Source organism: Rissa tridactyla, chromosome 2 (assembly GCF_028500815.1).
Source record: "Rissa tridactyla isolate bRisTri1 chromosome 2, bRisTri1.patW.cur.20221130, whole genome shotgun sequence".
Lineage (NCBI taxonomy): Eukaryota > Metazoa > Chordata > Aves > Charadriiformes > Laridae > Rissa > Rissa tridactyla.
This window is the reverse complement of record NC_071467.1, coordinates 149,017,476-149,037,750: the sequence shown is the minus strand read 5'-3', so window position 1 is coordinate 149,037,750 and position 20,275 is coordinate 149,017,476. Positions and strand designations below refer to the sequence as shown.

At 44.4% G+C, this 20,275-nt stretch overlaps 1 protein-coding gene across 2 annotated transcripts in view; it reads right to left on the bottom strand.

Moving 5' to 3' along the window:
* The window catches only part of GPR158 (G protein-coupled receptor 158), a 211,193-nt gene extending 193,212 nt beyond the window's left edge, over positions 1–17,981 (bottom strand). For both annotated transcript variants that reach the window (XM_054192154.1, XM_054192155.1), the window contains exons 1-2: positions 16,999–17,981; positions 1,209–1,314 (exon numbers count right to left, since the gene is read on the bottom strand). In XM_054192154.1, coding sequence (XP_054048129.1) covers positions 1,209–1,314; positions 16,999–17,867 — 975 coding nt within the window. In that variant the 5' untranslated portion in view covers positions 17,868–17,981. The remainder of the gene's footprint in view (positions 1–1,208; positions 1,315–16,998) is intronic.
* Positions 17,982–20,275: the final 2,294 nt, after the last annotated feature.

Genomic DNA, 20,275 nt, shown 5'->3' with positions numbered 1-20,275 from the left:
ATAACTAGCATATATTAAAAATCAAGGTTATCGGATCTCATGGGAAACAGTACTTTCATCTAGGAAGAAACATGAGATATTAAAAAAAGTGTTGCCTTGAATTCAGAAGTCAAACAGTACTTGCAAAGAAAACAAAAAAACCTTTTTTTTTCCTTTGCAGAAATATTTCATTTAAAATTGGTCTTTATCAAAGACTATTTGAGTTCTTATTTTAAGAAAAAAAACCAAAAAAACAAAAAAAAAACAAGTGAAAAACACCAAAAAGGATGTTTACAAGTTTTTCTTGCTCAAAAGTGTTAGTAGGTGAATTCATCAAAATCAAATCTTTTCCTAAATTTAGATTTGGCTTTGATAAATCAGCATTTTATAATAAATTAGGCAAACATCTCCTGACTTCTGGTAGGCAACTGTCAACTTTCCCTACATTTTAACTGTCCTTTCTGAAAGCACGGAAGTACATGAGGTGCCTACCCTCACAGAAGGCAAATGGCTGCCTTCAAAAACAACATCATATGCCATAATAAAAAGGAAAATCATTGAATGTATTTTGTTTTAAAGTTTTTTTTAATACTTTAAAATTTTAAAGTATTTATTGAATACATACGACTGGCCAGGCTGAGTGATCTACAATATGCTGACAGACGGAGCCAGACACAGACCTTCAGAAGAAAGGGGAAGCAGGAAGGAGCTGAAGAGAAACATTTAGTCAGCTCTGTCAAAATGTTGGCATTTCTATTAGGAAAGATTTACAGTATCCAATTCTGGCTGTTATTCTGCATCATTCTACCAAGGGACTGTGTTTTTCTGAATAATTATTATAAGCGTTTGAGCTACTTTTACTGTATTTTGCAAGGCTGTCCAGTCAAAAGTGACATCAAAAGCCTATTTTCATTTTGAGTGTAAAATAAATCATAGATCATAGATTTATGTTTGACTTCCAAGAAGAACTTCATAAATTATTTCACTGGTAATTTTCTTTTTCCCTATAATCGTTATTTCTGCACAATAACTTAGCTTCTGTTTTATTTAACACCAATATTCCTGAAAAGCAGGCGCACGCGCTGTAATGCCTTGCACAGAAAGATTTTTTCAACCTACAAACCACCTTCAAAGTCTATAAAATAGGTAGCATTTATACTAAAAAAAATTATTCATAGTGGAGAGACTTGTTATTGAAGACTAGCTCAGTCCCTTAGGGACAGACATACCTCAGAATTGTTGAGATGACACCTGTGTGTCCCCGAGAACCACCCCTCACTCGAACACTGGTCAATGTCCACCTTCTGCAGATTGATGTCAACTTTGACAACACCCCTGAAAAGAGAGAGAAACAGCCTTGAACACAGCGACCACAGAAATAGGTTAAACTTCTTTATGATGCTGTAGCCTGCAAAGCAGTACTACATCTTTCTTCTAAATATGGAATTTGATGAAATGTCTAAAAAAAAGAGAAGTTTTGTGTTCATGAAGCCACAATTGCAGAGACACATTCCTATGCCAGACCTTACTGAGATGTATTATGACAAGAGCATGGTAAATCTAACACGCTAAGTGTAAGGCGGCAGGTAAGAATAAGTTATACACTCAAACAATTTAATGCCCTTCACATTTTACAATGCAGCAAAGAACTAAAATAAATACAATGAACGACCTGCACTACTTTTTCCGAGGCCATCAAGCTGCCTGAGTGCACTACCAGGAGCTGCACCTCACCCCCATGCCCAGTGACAATGGCATCCTTCCATTTGCTCCAGGGAATGCTATTTGCCAAAACCACTGGGCAAAAGCCTTTTTCCATACTCTCCCCAGACAAAACCTCATCTCCAGCAACCTTAATCCTCTCCTCCACAGCTCAGCACCTCCAGCAGGCACCCAGATCCCTCTCTCCCCATCGCTGCCAGCCAGCGCTGGTCTAACACATGACACAACATCAGAAGGACAGCGCAAGCCAGGAGTAGAAGGACATTGATGTCTGTGAAACCAAAAAGAAATAAAAAAGTTTCCTACACACACAGGTCCTCAAGGACTGTCTGAGCTATATCAGCTCTATGTCACGAACACTCAAGTTTTCATTATCAACAGTTTCCCTCAGAAATTTTTTTGAATGAAGAGCTAAGAACCCAATTTGGCATCCTGGGGTGCATCAAGAAGAGTGTGGCCAGCAGGTCAAGGGAGGTCATCCTCCCCCTCTACTCTGCCCTGGTGAGGCTGCACCTGGAGCACTGTGTCCAGTTCTGGGCTCCCTGGTTCAAGAGGGACAGGGAACTGCTGGAGAGGGTGCAGCAAAGGGCTACCAAGATGATTAGGGGACTGGAACACCTCTCTTAGGAAGAAAGGCTGAAGGATTTGGGTCTCTTCAGTCTGGAAAAAAGACGGCTGAGGGGGGACCTTATCAACACTTATAAATACTTAAAGGGTGGGTGTCAGGAGGATGGGGCCAGGCTCTTTTCAGTGGTGCCCGGGGACAGGACAAGAGGTAATGGGCACAAACTTGAGCATAGGAAGTTCCACCTAAACATGAGGAGGAACTTCTTTACTTTGAGGGTGGCAGAGCACTGGCACAGGCTGCCCAGAGAGGTGGTGGAGTCTCCAGCTCTGGAGACATTCAAAACCCGCCTGGACGCATTCCTGTGCAACCTGCTCCAGGTGACCCTGCTGTGGCAGGTGGGTTGGACTAGGTGATCTCCAGAGGTCCCTTCCAACACTATGATTCTATGATTCTATAATTCTATTAATTTCAAAGCAAACACCCTATTTTATAAATAACTCAGAAATCACCAGAAGAAAAAAAAAAACCTCTAAGACTGTAGTTGCATATCTTAAAAAAAAGCCTCAAAAATTTCCTTATTCTCTCTAAAATAACTTCCAGAATTCCTTTGGACATAGAACTTTTATAGCATCATCTTGTGAGAGCACATATCTGTGACTGCTTTGCTGCTGCCTGGACTTAACAAAAATGTCAGTACGGAACTTCTGGTAGTTGGATCATTGCACGGACTTACTTGTAACAGATGCATGCCCTGGACTGATTTCTTAAATCTAGGATACCACTTCTTTTAAGTTAAACTTTTCAGCCACTTTAGACAAAAGTTTTGATTTCCACAGTCTGAACTTCCACAACTACAAACAGCATCATCCCTCCTTTCAGGCTGTGGACTACCAACAAAGGGCATGGCCCAACCTCTGTCTCAAGAACACCTCACTCACCTCAAGGCATGTTGCCCCTTTTAATTAAAGCTCAGTACATATAAGAACACTAATAAATAAATAAATAAGAATAATAATACAAGAGTTAGAGTCATATATTTGAGAGGCCACTTATGAACAAAATCAGAACAGGAATAAGAGCGCGAGCTTGATCAAAACCAAGACAATACTGCTCCCTCATACCTGGCCCCAGTACAACCACAACAGCTATATTTGGACATTCATCTTCAGACACGCTATATAGTCATTAGAGAAACACAAGTACACAATTTTAGTGATCTGAAGAAGAATGCATTAGGAAATTATGTAGGATAGCCAGTAGGAAGCTAGACAGTACAGGTGCACTTCATCCCCCTCTGTCTCCTGCCTAGAAGCTAAGTAATCCGATGCTGAGCACACTTAGAAATGACCTGAAATATTTAAGTACTGGCTCTAGTAAGTTCAGTTTGAAAGAGTATACACCACACTTCTAGAATATTCAGAAGTATTTTTAGTTTATAGCTTTGTGCCTTTCCACTCTTGTTTGGAACAACAGCTTATCCAGGGACTGCTAAAACTACACTTCCGCCCCAATGAACTGTTTTTTCCATGTTCCAGGTGACCAATGACCTCAAGGGAAAAACTGCTGTACTGTACAAACTAACTCTTTATAAAACGTTGATGTCAGTGGATTACAAGTTTATCTTAACCTGATACCAAGGTATCCATCTCAGATGCTCGTAGGAGTGGAGATAACTAATTCCTCATCTGGTCATGTGCAGATCCCACCAGGTAGGCTTCTAGTATTTTCTGGACCTTTCTGAGCATAAAAATTAGCATGCGGTCTGGGGACAGGACCTGTTCTGCACATGAACAATCTCACCGTGGCTGCATACAGGCATCAAACAGGCATCGGGACCAGGACCAACACTAGTCCTTGCTCTCCCAGTTCATGTTATACACCTGGCACTTTGGCAAGGGTTGCTCAAGCATTAGCATCATTCTGATTACTCTAAAGAAATCAGTTTATGCAGTAGGAAAAACAGTGATGATTCATCCTTATTAAGACTGCAACAGATTCACCTGGGAGACTCTCAAGCACCTTAGGGAAGTAGGTCTTTATTTCCTTTACAGGGAAACCTTTTCCCTTGTGCACATTTTGTTTTTAACTGGTAGGAAGGGAAACTCCGCTTTCCCTCTGCAAACACTTCCATGAAGAGAGAGGTACAGATTGCAAATTAAGGGTAAACTAATCACCGCTAGGAGAGGAAAAACACCTTAAGAGTTTGCTGTGTGGTATCACAAGCAGGCCCTGTAGAAGCACGGTGTCAGTATAAAGGCATATAAACATTTTCAAAAGAAAACTTACCTAGAGGTTACTTGTGAGAAAGACAACACGTATGAGCCAGAGGAATTGCAGACAGTAAGCGTACTGAGCAAGCATTTGAGTATGACCTTGTACCAGACATGCTGCAAACTGAAGAACTAGTGGCATGTTCTAGTGGACCAAGAGGCAGAAAGCAGGATAACATCCTAACGCTCAGAGCTGTGTACTGGAGAGAGAGGAAATATAATTCTGGATTTTTCACATCTGAATTGATTAACTAACTTGTATCCCTTGGAAACTTTTCAATACAATTATTTTGTTCCTAATAGATGTGGAAATCATGGATTCATACAACGTCTGTCATTGAAAGAAACCTCTTGTGATCATCCAGTCCAACCATTTGCTCAAAGCATGCTCAGTTCAGTTGTTTTTTTTAATACCCTCCCATAATGGAGACTTCACCACCCCTGGGAAACCTGATCTAGCGTCTGACCACCCTCACAGCGTTATATAAAGCTCTCTGATGTTTAAATGGAATTTCTTGGATTTCAATTTGTGCCTCTTGTACTTTCTGTCCTGTCACACACTACCCCTGAGAAGAATCTGGCTCTGTCTCCTTTACGCTTTTCCATCAGGTATTTACACACACGTGTAAGATGCCCCAGGAGCCCTTTCTTCCCCAGGCTGAAGAGTCCCAGCTTGCACAACCCTTCCTGTCTGTGAGGTGCTCCAATCTTTAATCATTTTTGTGACCCTTCACTAGGCTCACTCTAGTACATCCATGTCTCTTGTATACTGAGGAGCCCAGAAGTGGACACAGCACTCCTGAAGGGGCACCACCAGGCTGGGTAAAGAGGAAGGATCACCACCCTCAACCAGCTGGCAATGCTCTTCCTCTCACAGACCAGGAGGCTGTCAGTCTTTGCCACAAGCACACATTGGTGGTTCACATCAAATTGGTGTCCACTAGAACCTGCCAGGCCTTTTCTGCGAAGCTGCTTTCCAGTCATTAACCCCCAGCCTGTACTGGTGCATGGCGTTATTTCTCCACAGGTGCAGCACTTGGCATTTCCCTTTGCTGAACTTGACGAGGTTCTTCTTTGCTCATTTCTCCAGCCTGTTTTAGTCCCCCTGAATGGCAACACAACCATCTGGTCTCTCAACCACTCCTCCCAACTTTTATAATCTACAAACTTGCTAAGAGCACACCCTACCCTATTGTCCAGGCCACCAAATGAAAATGTTAAACAGAACTCGTTCCAGCATATTAACAGTGACTGGACTCCAGCTGTACTCCAGTCATCTATACACAGAAGGCTATTGGGTTGGTTAAACACTATTTCCCCTTCATAAACCCATGCTGGCTACTCCCAATGACATTCTTCTCCTTCACGTGTTTTAGAAGTGGTTTTCAGGAAGATTTGCTCCATCACCTTCCCAGGGATTGAGGTGAGGCCGATCAGCCTGTAGTCCTTGTAAGACATCAAGTACCTTGGCCTTTTCCAAGTCCTATGTCACAAAGTCCACTGCCCCATTCAGCAGCCCGCCCACATTCCACCTAGTCCCAGTTTTGCTACCTGTGTACTTCTTGTTGCCCTTCATGTCCCTTGCCAGATTCAGCCCCATATGGGCTTTGGTTTCCCTAACCCCACCTGTGCATAGAATCATAGAAACATAGAATCATTTAGGTTGGAAAAGACCTTTAAGATCATTGAGTCCAACCATAAATGTAACACTGCTAAATCCACCACTAAACCATGTCCCTCAGCACCGTGTCCACATGTCTCTTAAATGCCTCTAGGGATGGTGACTCAACTACTTCCCTGGGCAGCCTGTCCCAATGCTTGACAACCCTTTCAGTGAAGAAATTTTTCGTAATACCGAATCTAAACCTCCCCTGGCGCAACTTGAGGCCATTTCCTCTCATCCTATCACTTGGGAGAAGAGACAGATCCACACCTCACTACAGCCTCCTTTCAGGTAGTTGTAGAGGGCCATAAGGTCTCCCCCCAGCCTCCTTTTCTCCAGGCTAAACAACCCCAGCTCATTCAGCTGCTCCTCATGAGACTTGTGCTCCAGACCCCTCACCAGCTTCATTGCCCTTCTCTGGACACGCTCCAGCACCTCAATGTCTTTCTTGTAGTGAGGGGTCCAAAACTGAACACAGTATTCGAGGTGGGGCCTCACCAGTGCCAAGTACAGGGGGACGATTACTCCCTAGTTCTGCTGGCCACACTATTTCTGATACAAGATGCTCATGTTCATGGTCACAGTCATGCTCAGACCACGTCTTCATATTCTCCCCGGATTACCTGACCCGGTTTCCACCTCTTGTGCACTTTCATTTTATGCTTTAGTTTTGTCAGGAGCTCCCTTTTATGCCATGCAGACCTGAAAATGATCTAATTTCAAAAAATTTTCACAATACTTCTTCCACAAACACTACAAAATTATTCTATTTGAAACTGAATGCATTATCCCTTTGATTCTTTTGAGTTTAAAGTTTTCTTACAAGAACATTTGCCTTTCACAAAACTCAGTCTTCATGAACTCAATACAATCAATTCTGCCTACACTCTTCTCCTGTCTGCAGCTCTTCTGTAGCACAACCTGAACTTCTGATATGATTAAGTTGTTCTCCTTTTTCCTTTTCTCAGAGCTTTATGAATTCCTGGGGTGAAAGTCTCCAGGAAGGAATCACAGTACAGTCCAGAAGCAGGCATATGAAAGCAATCTCTCTTGACAGTTATAATCTACCATAGGCTTTCTATTTCCCCCCCCCCCATGGTGCATGTTATTCTTTTTTCACTAGATGTCTGCAATACATGTTCATGCTTTATGGTAACATCACAGTTCTGCTGAGGTAGTAACTGGTCTGCGGCTACTTGAGGATATAATGGTTTCCAAAAAAAAAAAAAAGTCTCTTTAGGCATACATGTGACATTTACAGAAAGCATCGTGATGGTACAAGACTTTTTGGTACAAGACTTACTGCATTCATTTGGGATGCTTTGCCATTTTAAAAATCTCCACCATCTCAGACTTGTACCCCACCATTATTACACAAAGACTACACCTATATGTACATGATATATTTCCGAAATTCATCTGTGATTAATACAGCAGCTGGCACAACCTGTTTAGCCACCCACACTTTCAGTTATTTTTGATTCAGCATTCAGAAAATAGAACATATGGAAGAACACATCCTCCTAGAATGTATACAGACCAGCTGCCTGTAAATGTGATATTTATTGAACTAACTGGGAATAACTGCAGCTCTGCTATCTTGATAGAAGCCATCAAGACATATCAGTGGTATAAGAGTAAACTCATCAGCATAACACATTCATCCACACTGACAACACTGCCTGGCTGAACCCAAGCCACAGTAGTAAGTTAATAACAATATTACTGGTAATTGTGGACCATCTGGCAAGTAAGTATATTTTGTTAATCTCCTTATAACAATAAATATTTGGGTTTCGCCACAATGTTATTATCCTTACAGGAAAAAAGATACTTAAGGATTGCAAGTTCATGTTTAACATGTAGTTAAGAAAGAATTAGTTGAATTGTACAGAATACATAGTCATTGAAGAACGATGTCATCAAGGATTTTGTCAGGTCAGAGGTTTGATTTAAGAGGCTTTCATGTCTGTCTTAATTTCCAGTACCACTGTTTGTTGGCATGCTATTTGCCTTGAAATCTGTGCCAGAAATTGATTTAAGCTTATTTTTCCAACCTACTAGCTATTCTTGATAGTTTCAGTAGTTATAATATCTCATTGTAACAACATGTTGTAAAAATCTATATCTACAGAAGGATTTTTTTTTTGCCTGTACTGTTACACCATTAAAAAAGCAGAAGGAACGTGTTCTCTTTCACCCAGCCAGCTTAAGCCAGGACTGCACAGAATAATAGCCTGCCAACATCTAAACGATGATAAATAATATCGTTGTCCTCTAGATCTTCAGAAGCTTTGTGGCACAGAGGTCATCACAGGCATTCAAAGTTTGTCTTCTAAGTTTGTACACTTATTTTTGTACCTGTAAGCACTGCAAGCAGCTATAATTAAGGTATAAGGCATGGTTATCACAAACTGAAGCAGACATCATCCCCCAAATGTAAATGCCTGCCTAAATTATTGCTGCCATATTCACTCACCCCTACATGCTGTCCTTCATAAGTCCTCCTTACCACAAAACAAGGAGATAAGAAAAACAAACTTTCTACAGCCATCCCAAATCTGCAAATGCCCATGCCTCTATATAAATACATACTGTAATTAGTACAGCCAATGTTTTTAGAGCAGATACTTTTTCTAACCATTCTCATTTTGGAGGTTGACACTTTCAAGAATATTCATTTTCAAACAGTGGATACTACCTGACACCTGAGGCTCCTTCAATGTACCATCAGCATCCAAAAAAAAAAAAATCCTGTGTCAAATTCACTAGTGACTTTCAGCCATAAGTCTTATTGGGAATCAGCAGGTTCAAGTTGCTTTTGAAAGTTAAGATTTCAGATTCTGCATCGATTAGACATTTTTAAAACTATTACCTCTTCATATCCAGCCAGATTCACAAAAAGCTACTGGGACATTACATACAACGTGATTTTGATCTGATCACCCAGTTACCACTAATTTCTTACTAATAGTACAGACTTGCCCAATTCCTCAGCCATAGCATGACTGCTGCTTTTCAGCACACATTTTCACAGGAGAACCAGCTTTCAATAAAAATAAACTTAACTGAAGAGCAAGGTATAGTAGTGTGGGCACATGAATTAAGATTCACCTGCAAAGAAAATCCCTCTAGGCCATTTGGCACAGTACTATAAGGGCAGCATACTTAAAGCTGAATCCTCTGTTGTCTGAAGAATTATTTCAGATTTAAATCTGCCTTCAGATTTATGGCACACAGTGCTGCCTCTCTGGGGATTTCCCTGCAGTTTAGTCAGAGAGCTTCCTAGATACTTTGAGGGGTGGTGATTTTTTTTTTTTGCTTGAGGATGTTCAACTTGCTGGTACAAAGATCACCTTGTCTAGGAATGCAAGGTGTCAGTGATGGTGGGGTACCACTTACATTAGATTCTCCCTATAAAAAAAAGGCCTTAGAGACAAATTCAAGCCATTGAATAAGAAATCAGCATTTTTATTTTTTTTTTTTAAATGCTCCCATTACTATCCATGGGGTCAAAGAGACAGGTGCAAAGAGAGGGCCTTAAGGAATAGTACAGAAAGCTATATAAAGAAAAAAAAATGATATAAGGAACAAAAAAAGCTTTTGAATTAGAAGGATCCTACACAGGAGAGATGGTGTCAGCCTCACTATACCCAATCTTCTGACACTGAAGATTTGTTTAAAGGCAATAACAGAATTTTAAAACTGAAAAGTAAGTGGAAGTCAACATTAAAATAAAAAGGAAAATGGAGAGACATAAACCTGGGCAAGGAACATACAAAACTACAAAAACATAAGACAAAACCAAAAGACATTTTTAGAAGCAGCATGTTAAAAGCATAGGCTCCACTAATTAAAAGCTTTTAAAATACCTCAGAAAAAGGAAGCCTGAAGTAGAGTCTGTAAGGCCAACAGACCACCAAAATATCAAAAATGCTGGAGCAGAGTCAGCCTTTGCAGAAAACAAATTATTTTCACCACCGCAAACTTTAGAGCCAGGCAGGTTCCATCCTTTGAGCCACTCTTGAGAGAATCAACATGACAAAAGTCAGCTTTCACATGCAGGCAGGTTAACAAGCTGGGCACCACAACTCTCCCTTCTTTGCAAAACACATTCACAAGCGACCGCAAATGGGCGACCCATGACATAATTTGCAGGTGACAAAAATACTCAGTATAACCCACAACTAAATCTGACTGACACAGAAGATGAATGAGCACTTTCCAAAGTGATTTTTTTTTTTTTGAATCACAAGAACACGGGATCTCCCAAAAAATTTAGATTCGTGGAACAAATTTAAAAAACAGAAAATAATTTCTTTTCTCAGACCAGTTCATAATTATATTATGGAATCTAATGCCAAACTACATTGCAGAAGACAAAAATGGGTTAAAAAGTGGATTAGAATCATGGACATCAGTCTAATCCATACTTAATATCAACACTCATTCGGATAGAGTCTGAAATACAATTATTTTTTTTTATTGCTTATTATTTGTAAACGGGATATAACCAAGATAGGAGAATCTAGCACCTGCACTTATTTTTCTGTAAGTACCTTCGAGAAGCTGCTTTTGGAGAGGGGGCTAGCTAAGCCTTTCATCTGAACTAACACAGCCATGCTTTTGTTCTTATCTTTAGGAACATTTCTCTATCTCAGCCCAGGATCACGAACAGACAAAATAGGAGGTGACAGTCCTGGGGCTGGATCTCAGATAGTAAGGACTGTCACACATCCATTCCCTTCAAAAGCACTTTGATACCCTGCTGTGCTGGAAGCCTTGCCCAAGGGGGGTGAGGGTAGAGAACAGAGGAGTGGAAAGAGCAGTTTGACCCCAAAAGCTAGTTCCTTTTATTGCAACTTACCATGTGCTAGGTAAGCGTGTACATAAATGCAGCATGTGTTTCAATCCTCTCCTGGCCATATTTAACTTCTTCCTTCAAAGACCCACTTCTGTTTCTCCAATAGTGAAGAAAGCTGAATCATGCTTCTAAAAAAGAAATCCCTATTTATTATTCCTTTTGTTTCATCACCATCCAGTTTTCTATCCTTATCCATGACCTCATACAAAAAAGGCAGAGACATAATTGGTTGTCTACAGAATAATTAAAACATACTGGGGGTTTCTGTAAGCAGACAGTAAGTCATAGGATGATGTTTCTTTGTTCTCACCTCTTTTCAGGAATATAAATTTAAGACTTTCAGAAGTTCTACGAAATAAATTATTCCTTTTCATTTTTAAAATCTGTTCTAAATCCACCCACACCTTCAATCATGTTATATGGGCCAGGGCGTGTTATAGAAAAAATGTCAGCCTCACAATTTTAAAATATTTTCAGGATTATACAACTAATGTATCATGTCACAAAAAATGAGAAAGTCTCCCTAAACAGTTAAAATTAATTTTATTTCTTAGTTCACTACGGAGACTAAAGATAATTTAGCAGGGAAGCTAAAAAAAGGGGCTAAAGGAAAAAATTAAACCATATTTAAAGGAAAGAGTTACTAATTTTTACAAATTTTTTACGTCTACATTTATGGTTATTTTGCCAAACAATTTAATAGCTGTGAAATATTTAGCAGAAGATGAAGTCACTTATATTCCCTAACAAATTAGTTATTTGTCATAGATAATTCTACATCCATGGTTTAATTTGCCTTCAATAATGTTTCCTTAACTAAGAGCCCCATTATGGCCTAACACTGGAGTGGTCCAAGTCATCGTTCCTGTACACAGGAAATCACTACGTTACACTGCCTTTAGGGAAGAAGCGGCTAAATTTAACTGTAAAATAAAGATTAATCTGTGCACTTTTCCAATAATTGAGAGAAGTAGCAAATGTCAGGAAGACAAAAAAAAATATTAAGAAGTAACTTCACTCTGAAGTTTGGCTGAGTCAAGTGTTATCTGCAAATGCTCCAGAACACATCATCATTCAGGAAAAAAAAAAAAATATTACTCAGCTTGCTGATTGTGTACCTTTCTGCCAAAACAGCCATTATTCCATTGCGTTCTTCCACTAGTCCTTAAAAAAAGGTTGCAAATACTGCCCCAGGTTTGGTGAAAAAACTACTTGACCTTGTTAGAACGTGGTAGGAGGGAAAAAACAACATCCCCGTATCCTAAAGATATTCTGACCTCCTAGATGAAAAATAGTGCGAGAGCAATGACCAGTTCCCAAAATGTTGACATATTACAACACATCATTGAAGAAAATGAGAACAGCACGCAAGAGAACATTTTGAACTGCAAAAGCAGCAATTCATTCATCAGAGTTTGGGGATAATTGATGTCATTGCACAAGGCTGAAACACCGCACATGAATCTGACTAACCACGTTCAAGAAATACTGGAACAAGACTTGAGAAGAGGGACCATGGCAACAGAGAGCTTATAACAGGAAACTAAAGAAAGCTGGTGTGTGCAGTCTAGTAAACAAAGGTGGAGAAGGGACTGCTGCCTATAAATAAGTCAGGGCAGTAAATACCAGCGAAAAGTGCCATTTCAGATAGAACCGCAGTTCTGGAACAGGAATAAATGGATGAGAACTGACTGTGGATAAATTTAGCTCAGAAATCAGAAGCAGCTATACAACTGTTAGGCCAGTGGACTGGAGAGCCAAGAGGAAAACCCACCTACTTTAAGATGGAGACTGGTCACCTGATGACATTAAGTGGGCTTGTGTCAGCAGGAGATTGACTCAGTAACCTGAGGAGGATTTTTTTTTTTTTTTAATTTTTTTTGGTTTTTTTAATTTATTTTTTTTTAAAGACTTATGTTCCTAGTAGCTGACTACTAGCACATCTTTCTTCCCAATCAAGGGGTCATCCTCCCCGCTGGCCTCCTAGACTGATGAAGCAATGAGAACCTCCCATTTCCTCTCCAGGGGCCAAGTAAGTACTTTTAGAGAAGGAAACGTACTCACAACATGCTGCTTCTCACACGTTCCCACTTCCTCAGTAGAGCTGCAAAGAGAGCAGCTGGATCACCACGTGCCACGGAATACGGTTCATTCTCATCATGTAGTAAGAAGTAGCAGAGGAGGGTCACAGAAGATCAGTGACAAACACTACCATGCTCTACCCTCTGCAGCACTAGAGTTGTAGACTGATTAGGCACATTAGACAGTGAATGCTAGCTGCAAACTGCATCAACTTAGACTTTTTAAGCAAGGAGAATGGAATGGTTAATACCACCAAGTGATTACTTCTATTATCTGCAGACCCTTATTTCTGAATTACCTGCTCTGGCAGGGGGGTTGGACTAGATGATCTCCAGAGGTCCCTTCCAACCCTACGATTCTGTGAATGAGAGCCTACACTGGATTTTGTTCGCAGGTGGGAACGCTCTCTCCCTGCACTTAGGGCAGACCAAAGGCCAGTGAATGCAGACAACAAAACACCAGCAAGCACTGCTGTGAAGCTGCAGACAGTCAGTGCCACTAGCTTAGCATTGCACTGGGCTAACATGGTCCCCCTGGGCCCGGACAGCTTCTGGTACATTTATCAGCCCAATCAGGTTGTCTGGTTTCTCCACTTCATCTCAGCACTGGCAAGACGACTTGAACAACCAAATTCTCTCACCTTCCTTAGCCTTTACTGTGGACAGTTTGGCTGTCGTCTCTTAGGAAGAAAAGGGGGGGTGAAATTAAAGACAGATAGCAAGCTGCTTGTGAGAGTCCTCCACCTGTAACACTCACTTCCTCTGGCAGAAGGCACCATAACCCTTCACAACATGAAGAACAAAGCTTTTTTTTTTGCTGCACTTTCAGAATGTCATTGACAACATCGCAGTAGTAGCGTGTACTGAACATAACCAGTAGTAATTATCAGTATTGCCTTCATTAAACTCTTTGCATTGCGACACCACATGACTTACCCATCTGTTACTGCAAGAGAAGAGATACCAAGAAGTGGGAGCAACGGCTTTTCCTTCTGTAATCTGAAAGAACTCTCTTCCATGGAGATAATGTGTTCCCAAATGTCTCTTACCCTAATGTACCATGCCATAAACCTAATGTCAGCAGAAAAGAAAGCACATAAACTGCTAGAAGAATATTAAAGGGGCATACACTAAATTACCATCGATGACCCCATACCAGACTATTAAGTGTAAAGAGCATGTAAACTGACCCATTAACATCTTCCTAACAGATGGTTCAGAGACACTTTGTTGGGAGAGCCAGTGTAGCTTTCCCAAAAGATGAAGGTTAATACATAGTAATACATACTGCTTTTTACCATATGGGCCTTAAACAGGAATTTGAAGTTAAACCATTGCGTCGCTCAAAGACAGATGGTGAGGGGAAATAAAGCTTATTTCAAGAGGCACATTATAGTAATTGATACTAGTGTTCTAATAACTACATTAGATTTTATATTACATGCTTATACTTTAAACCATTTCTTAAGAACTCACACTAAGGCTGTGTACCTATCAAGTATAGGAAATATTGTGCAAATATTAAGACATCCCACAAGTCTTGAGAGAAGTGTATTTTGTTTATAGTATGTCCTATGTAGCTGCAGAGTTACTTTTTCAATATGCCAAATACTAAGCTTTTATTAGAAGCCCCTCTTTCATGTAACATACCTCAGACTAGGAGCACAAGAACTATCATTTAGCCTTGCCAGAATATGTGCGTGTGTGTGTATATTTATATACACAGAATGTGTGTGTATATTTATATATATATATATAAAATGTACTTCTTCCACCTGCTTCCTGACATAGTTACCAAAAGCTTACTGACCCATTTTCTTAGAAATGTGCACCAACTCATCTCTGGTTTTAATACAACAAAACTTTGTTAGTTTTGTCCTAACTGTTCAGTACAGCAGCAACACAACACTTTGAACTTCCAAAGCATATCCCATGGCAAGATCTTCTAAATAAGAAGTTCTCCAAGCTTAGATGTGCTTAATGGATGCCCTTCAAAATATCAGAGTTACAACAGACTATTTTATTTCTTCAACTGAACTGACTCCCACATGGTAAATAGAGGCTAGGAAGATGAGGAAGTGAAGGGAGGGCTTTGTACTGCACCCAGGAGGACCTCTACTGGTTGCCTTCCTTGGTTGGCCAGGGTTACTCCAAAACAGACCTGGTGTATTCTGCACACCAGAGCTACTACAGCAGAAACCTACACCGTGGAGATGCTTCCTGGCATCACAGGATCTTGGCACAGAGCTGAGATTGAAGCTTTACACTCTTTTAGTTAAGAGACATGTTTTTTTCTCTTCACTGAAGTCAAGATAGAAGCTTCTTTTGAGTTAAATTTTATATCAAGATCTAAATTCTCAGATAGCTGGTTACTGGCTGCCACCCCCAGCCTGGTGGTTCTTCAAGTTATGTGAATCTCTATCCCCAACAAGAGAATATAAGCCCACGCTAGCTTTTCATCTGCATCCTGAAGTTCACCAAGTGTGAAACACTGCATTTCTGAACTTTTCTGGCCCTTCTGCTAAGGTCCAGAAGAGCTCTCCGGTAGAGCTATTCTTGGGTTTTGGTCTTCAGAGGAATTCAGCAACAAACAGCCTGCAGATGAGCTCATTTTACCTTAATCCTGCCAGCCTCATAAGTGTGAAAATTTCAGGGGGAAAAAATAAAAAAATAATTCAATAGCAAAATAAGCAGCCACTTTCCATTCAACAGATTTTTATTTTTTTCCCCAAGGATGCATAACTGCATTCATACCTATTCGAAGACTGTGGATTTCAGACTAAGCCAAGAAAACCAGTGTTCACAAACGCTATTGCCTCGCCACCTAGGTGTGGCAAAAATCTTTTCGGTGTCTGCTGTGTTCTTGTCTATCTTTACCCACTACTGATCCACAGCACAAAGCAAATGCTGTGCTCCTCTCCCACCCCCGACAAATGCCAGCTGCTTCTGGGCAGTGGGCATTCCCCAAGGGATAGAGTTACCCGTCAGCCCTACCACAAAACCAGTGCCAGTGGGAAAAACTGGCATCCCACACACCGCAGGTTGCTGTTGCGCTTTTGGAGAGATCCCTCTTTGCTGTCAAAATACAAGGACACAAGAATGGGCCTTTTTATATCTTACTCTCCGCTAGTTGCAGCCCAGTGGCAAAGTCCTGGGAGTAACAGCAATAAAAAAAAATAAGCAATTCTTTACATATGCCAGGTATCAGCTACACAGCTATGTAACTGGGGGGTGTCCCAATGAAAGCTTTCCTACTGCCAGTTCAGGTTGTAGTCACATGCACTACGACAGAACTGCAGCCACAAACACTTATTTACCTAAAAACATGCTGGCCACTGACCAGGCTTGAGCACCCCACAGTGGATGTGCCCTGGAGACCAGAAATTGCAATTTACCAGCATAACGATGCTGTCTCCCAGCTAGTTAAAAGTCATAGCCAGGGTCAAGCTAGGTTTAATCATGCAGTGCAGTAAGAATTAACACCTCGGTAAACATCTTCCTCTTGCAGGCAGAAATAAGCTACAACTGGCAACTGCTGCTCTCCTCTCCCCACCAGAAGCACACCAGGAACGTATCCCACATGCACGCCTATCCCAGTGGGAGCACGGAAAGCAAACCCTGTCAAACAGATGGAGATGAAAGCGATTCTTTTACTGAGCAACAGCTCCCTGAGGCACACAAAGGTAGAGCTCAACAGGAAGGCCTGAGGTTGCTCTGCGGCGTGACCCAGCAGCCCATCTGGCAAGGGCGGACCAGAGACACAGCATGCCCTTCCCCAGGACTGGGGAAGAACCAAAATCCCATCCTACCCCCTTCTCGATAGAAAGCAAGCAGAGGAACACTCCTCCTACCTGAACTCGGGGTGGAGGTTTGGCCGCAACCCATAGAAAGCTGCTGAGAGAGTCACTAGCCAGCCGGGTTTGTAATTCCCATTCTCACACTCCAGGTAAGGCAAGGACCACCTGATGTGGTTCTTATCAGCAGTGAAGCTCTCCCGCCTCTTCCAGCTGTTCTCCAAAGTTTTAGGGCCGGTGTTTAAGACCTTCCTGTGCAAATGTGGCCTCCACTTGCGCTTCAAGCTGTGGAACCACTCTGTCTCCACAGAGGCGTTGGCTAGACGATGAGCCGACGAGGACAAGTCCTGCAGGAGGACCTGGCTCTCATGCCTGCTGGCCTGGAGGAAAACCTGGGGGGTGGAGAAAGGCTCCGTGCTGAAAGTGATAGCTGCCCTGGAGATGTTGGGGTCCCCCTCCAGGAGGCTCCTGATCAAGGCGCGGTACCACTCCATGTCCTCCTGCAAGTTCTGCTCCCGCGACTTATTGCTCTGGAGGATCACGTTGAGGAAGTTGGTGGCGTGGGTGAGGGTGTCCAGGGCGCCGTGCAGGGAGGGGTGCGAGGTGAAGCGCGACTTGCCGGCGAGGCTGGCCAGCTCGTACCGCCCGGAGCAGTTGGCACGCCGCAGCTCCCGGGAGTCGCCCGTGTAGAGGAACGAGGCCACGTCCTGGGGCACCTCCTCGGCGAGCCGCTGCGCCAAGATGGTGCTCTCCGTAGAGCGGCTCCGCGGGGCCGGCGCAGACTCCCGGCTCTTGATGTGGTTGTAAATCGGATGCCGCCCTCCGAGCGCCCGCTCCCGGCCGCGCACCGCCTGCCCTTGGCCGCCGGCGGCCCCGAGCCCCCGAGGGGCGAGGAGCAAGAGGAGAAGGAGCCGGAGCAGAGCCATGTCCCCCAGCGCTCCCAGTCGCGCCGGCACGGCGGAGCGGCTGAAGACGGACTGCGCGCAGGCGGCCGCGGCGCAGGGGCAGGAACGCGCAGGGGCGGCCGAGCTGCAGCGGGACGGGAAACGGCCCCCGGCCCGCGAGTCACCTGTGGCGGCGGCGCCGCCCGCGCCTTCCCCAGCTCGGGGCGCCGCGCAGCCCCACCGCCGGCGCGGAGCGGCCGCCAGCCCCTCCGGCGACGGCAGCAAGCCCGGCTGCGCCTCCTCCCGCCGCGGCCACCGCGCTCACTGAGCTGCTGCCCGGCGCAGCGCGCAGGGGCGGCGGCGCCCGCGCCCGGCGCAGCGGCGGGTCCCCCCGCGGCGCCCCGCCGCCGCTGCCGCCCGCGCTCCACCGCTCCGCATCCTTCGGGCGCCGCTGCCGGAGAGAAGGGCGGGGGGGTGGCCGCGGCGCGGGACTACCACTTGCTGCGGGGATCGGCGGGGTGCCCGCGGGCGGCCGCTCAGCTCTCCGAGCGAGGACCGCCGGCTCTAGAAAGCTGCTCACCGGGCGGCCCCGCACCGCCCGGCACCCCTTCCCCGCCAGCCCTTATAGGTGTACGCCAGGCAGCTGCCGCCCTGTGTGGCCGCCTCGCCTGTCAGTCAGCCGGCAGCCATTCACGGGGCAGGAGGACGGCGCCGTGCGGAGCGGAGGGAGGCGGTGCTGCCGCCGCCGAGAGGCGTCGAGGCACCTCGCTGCACCTGCCGCCGGCTCGGCCCGGGGCGGAGGCCGGGGGGTGGCCGCCCGCCGCACCCGCACTCGCTCCGCTCTCCTCTCGGCCGAAGCGGGGGTGGTGGCCGGGACTCGGCCCCGCGGCGGCTCCGCCGGCCGGTGCGCGGGTCTCGCCCGGTGAGGGAAACAGCGACACCTGCTGGCCGGGCGTGGAGCCACGCCGGGGGCGGTCGGGCGGGAAGCGGCGGGCAGCGGCCGTTGGGGCTGAGGGGTGAGGGCGGGCGCCGGGTGTCGAAGGTATCGCCTCTCCCACTCTGCTGTGAGGGGAGCGGGAGAAGCCTGGCGCCACCGAGGAGGGCGGCTACGGCGAGATCCGCAGAGCGTGGGCTGATGGCTGTCAGGGCTGCCTGCCGCCCTGAGGAAGGCACCCTTGCCTACAGCGGTGCTGGGGGTGGGTGCCGGCGGAGACACAGGCCGGCTCCCCAGCTTCCCCCGGGGCGCCTGGGGCTACCGCGCAGCCGCCCAGTAGGGAAGAGGGAGCCTTTTGACAGACAGCACAGCATTTGGGTGGGAATGGACAACTTTGCCTTCTTGGGGCCCACAGGAAGAGCTGCATGAGCTGCACGCACCCCGGCCTCCTGGGATGGGCTGCCCCATGGGTGCATCCCGCCTCATGCGTGCCCCAGCATGGCCCAGACACAGGGTGCATCCTGCCATAATGGGAACTGAGCTGCCTCCCTCTTCCTTCAACTACAGTGGCTGGTTGGTTATATTTCTGTAACTATAATCTTTCCTCCTCTTTTTTTCCTTGGCGTTTTATCCATCACCTGTCTTTTAACTCCACGATGCTAATTCCTACTGCTGTCTTCACAACTAAGCCCTTAATCCAGTGGCTTCTGACGCTGACATGCTGAGGACTTGCGTGGAGCCGGAGCAACACGGGCCGATCACCAGGCTTTCCTCCTGCTCTGCTGAAACAGTCTTTGGAAATGCCCAAATGCGTTGAAGATGTAGTTAGGATTTTCCACACAAGCCATCAGTTGTAGGCCCATTATGCTCAGTAATCAGCATCTAGTTCAGCAAAGCATTTAAACATGTTTAACTGTGCGTTTTCTTTGGCGGTATTCACTTGCTCAGTATCTTACTGTTGGATGAAGGGTTTGTGGCAGGAGGCAGTTAGAAAAGGGTGAATTTTAGAGGAGATGGTCCACAACAAGATCTCCTAATTACAATTCATTCCCTTCTGGTTTATTATAAAACTCCCTCTTGGAATTCAAAAGTGCAGATGAAAAGAGTAGTAAAAAGAGGATCCTTTTTTTCTTTCTCCCACACACACATGTGCATGCACATCCTATAAGGAGCAGATTTCAGTCATGCAGAATATGTGATCTAATTTTAAACCACTGACAAGATATATCTGCTCCTTAAAGTATACTCTTATTTTAGAATTATTTGAAACTATACTTAAAGGAATAGTCATTCTAATATAGCTAAGTGTAAAATACATTTGCAGTCCGTATATCCTAGTGATGTAATGCACTCTATCTTTGCCTGCGGTCACCTTTAATAATTATAATATCCCATGTGGATAAGAGACAAAGTTATAAATACTTTTTTTTTCTTGTTGCATGCAGTTGAAGAGGATATTCACTGCTTAAGAATAATTTACTTGTACTGAACTTTCCCTCAAGTGAATAGCCTGTGA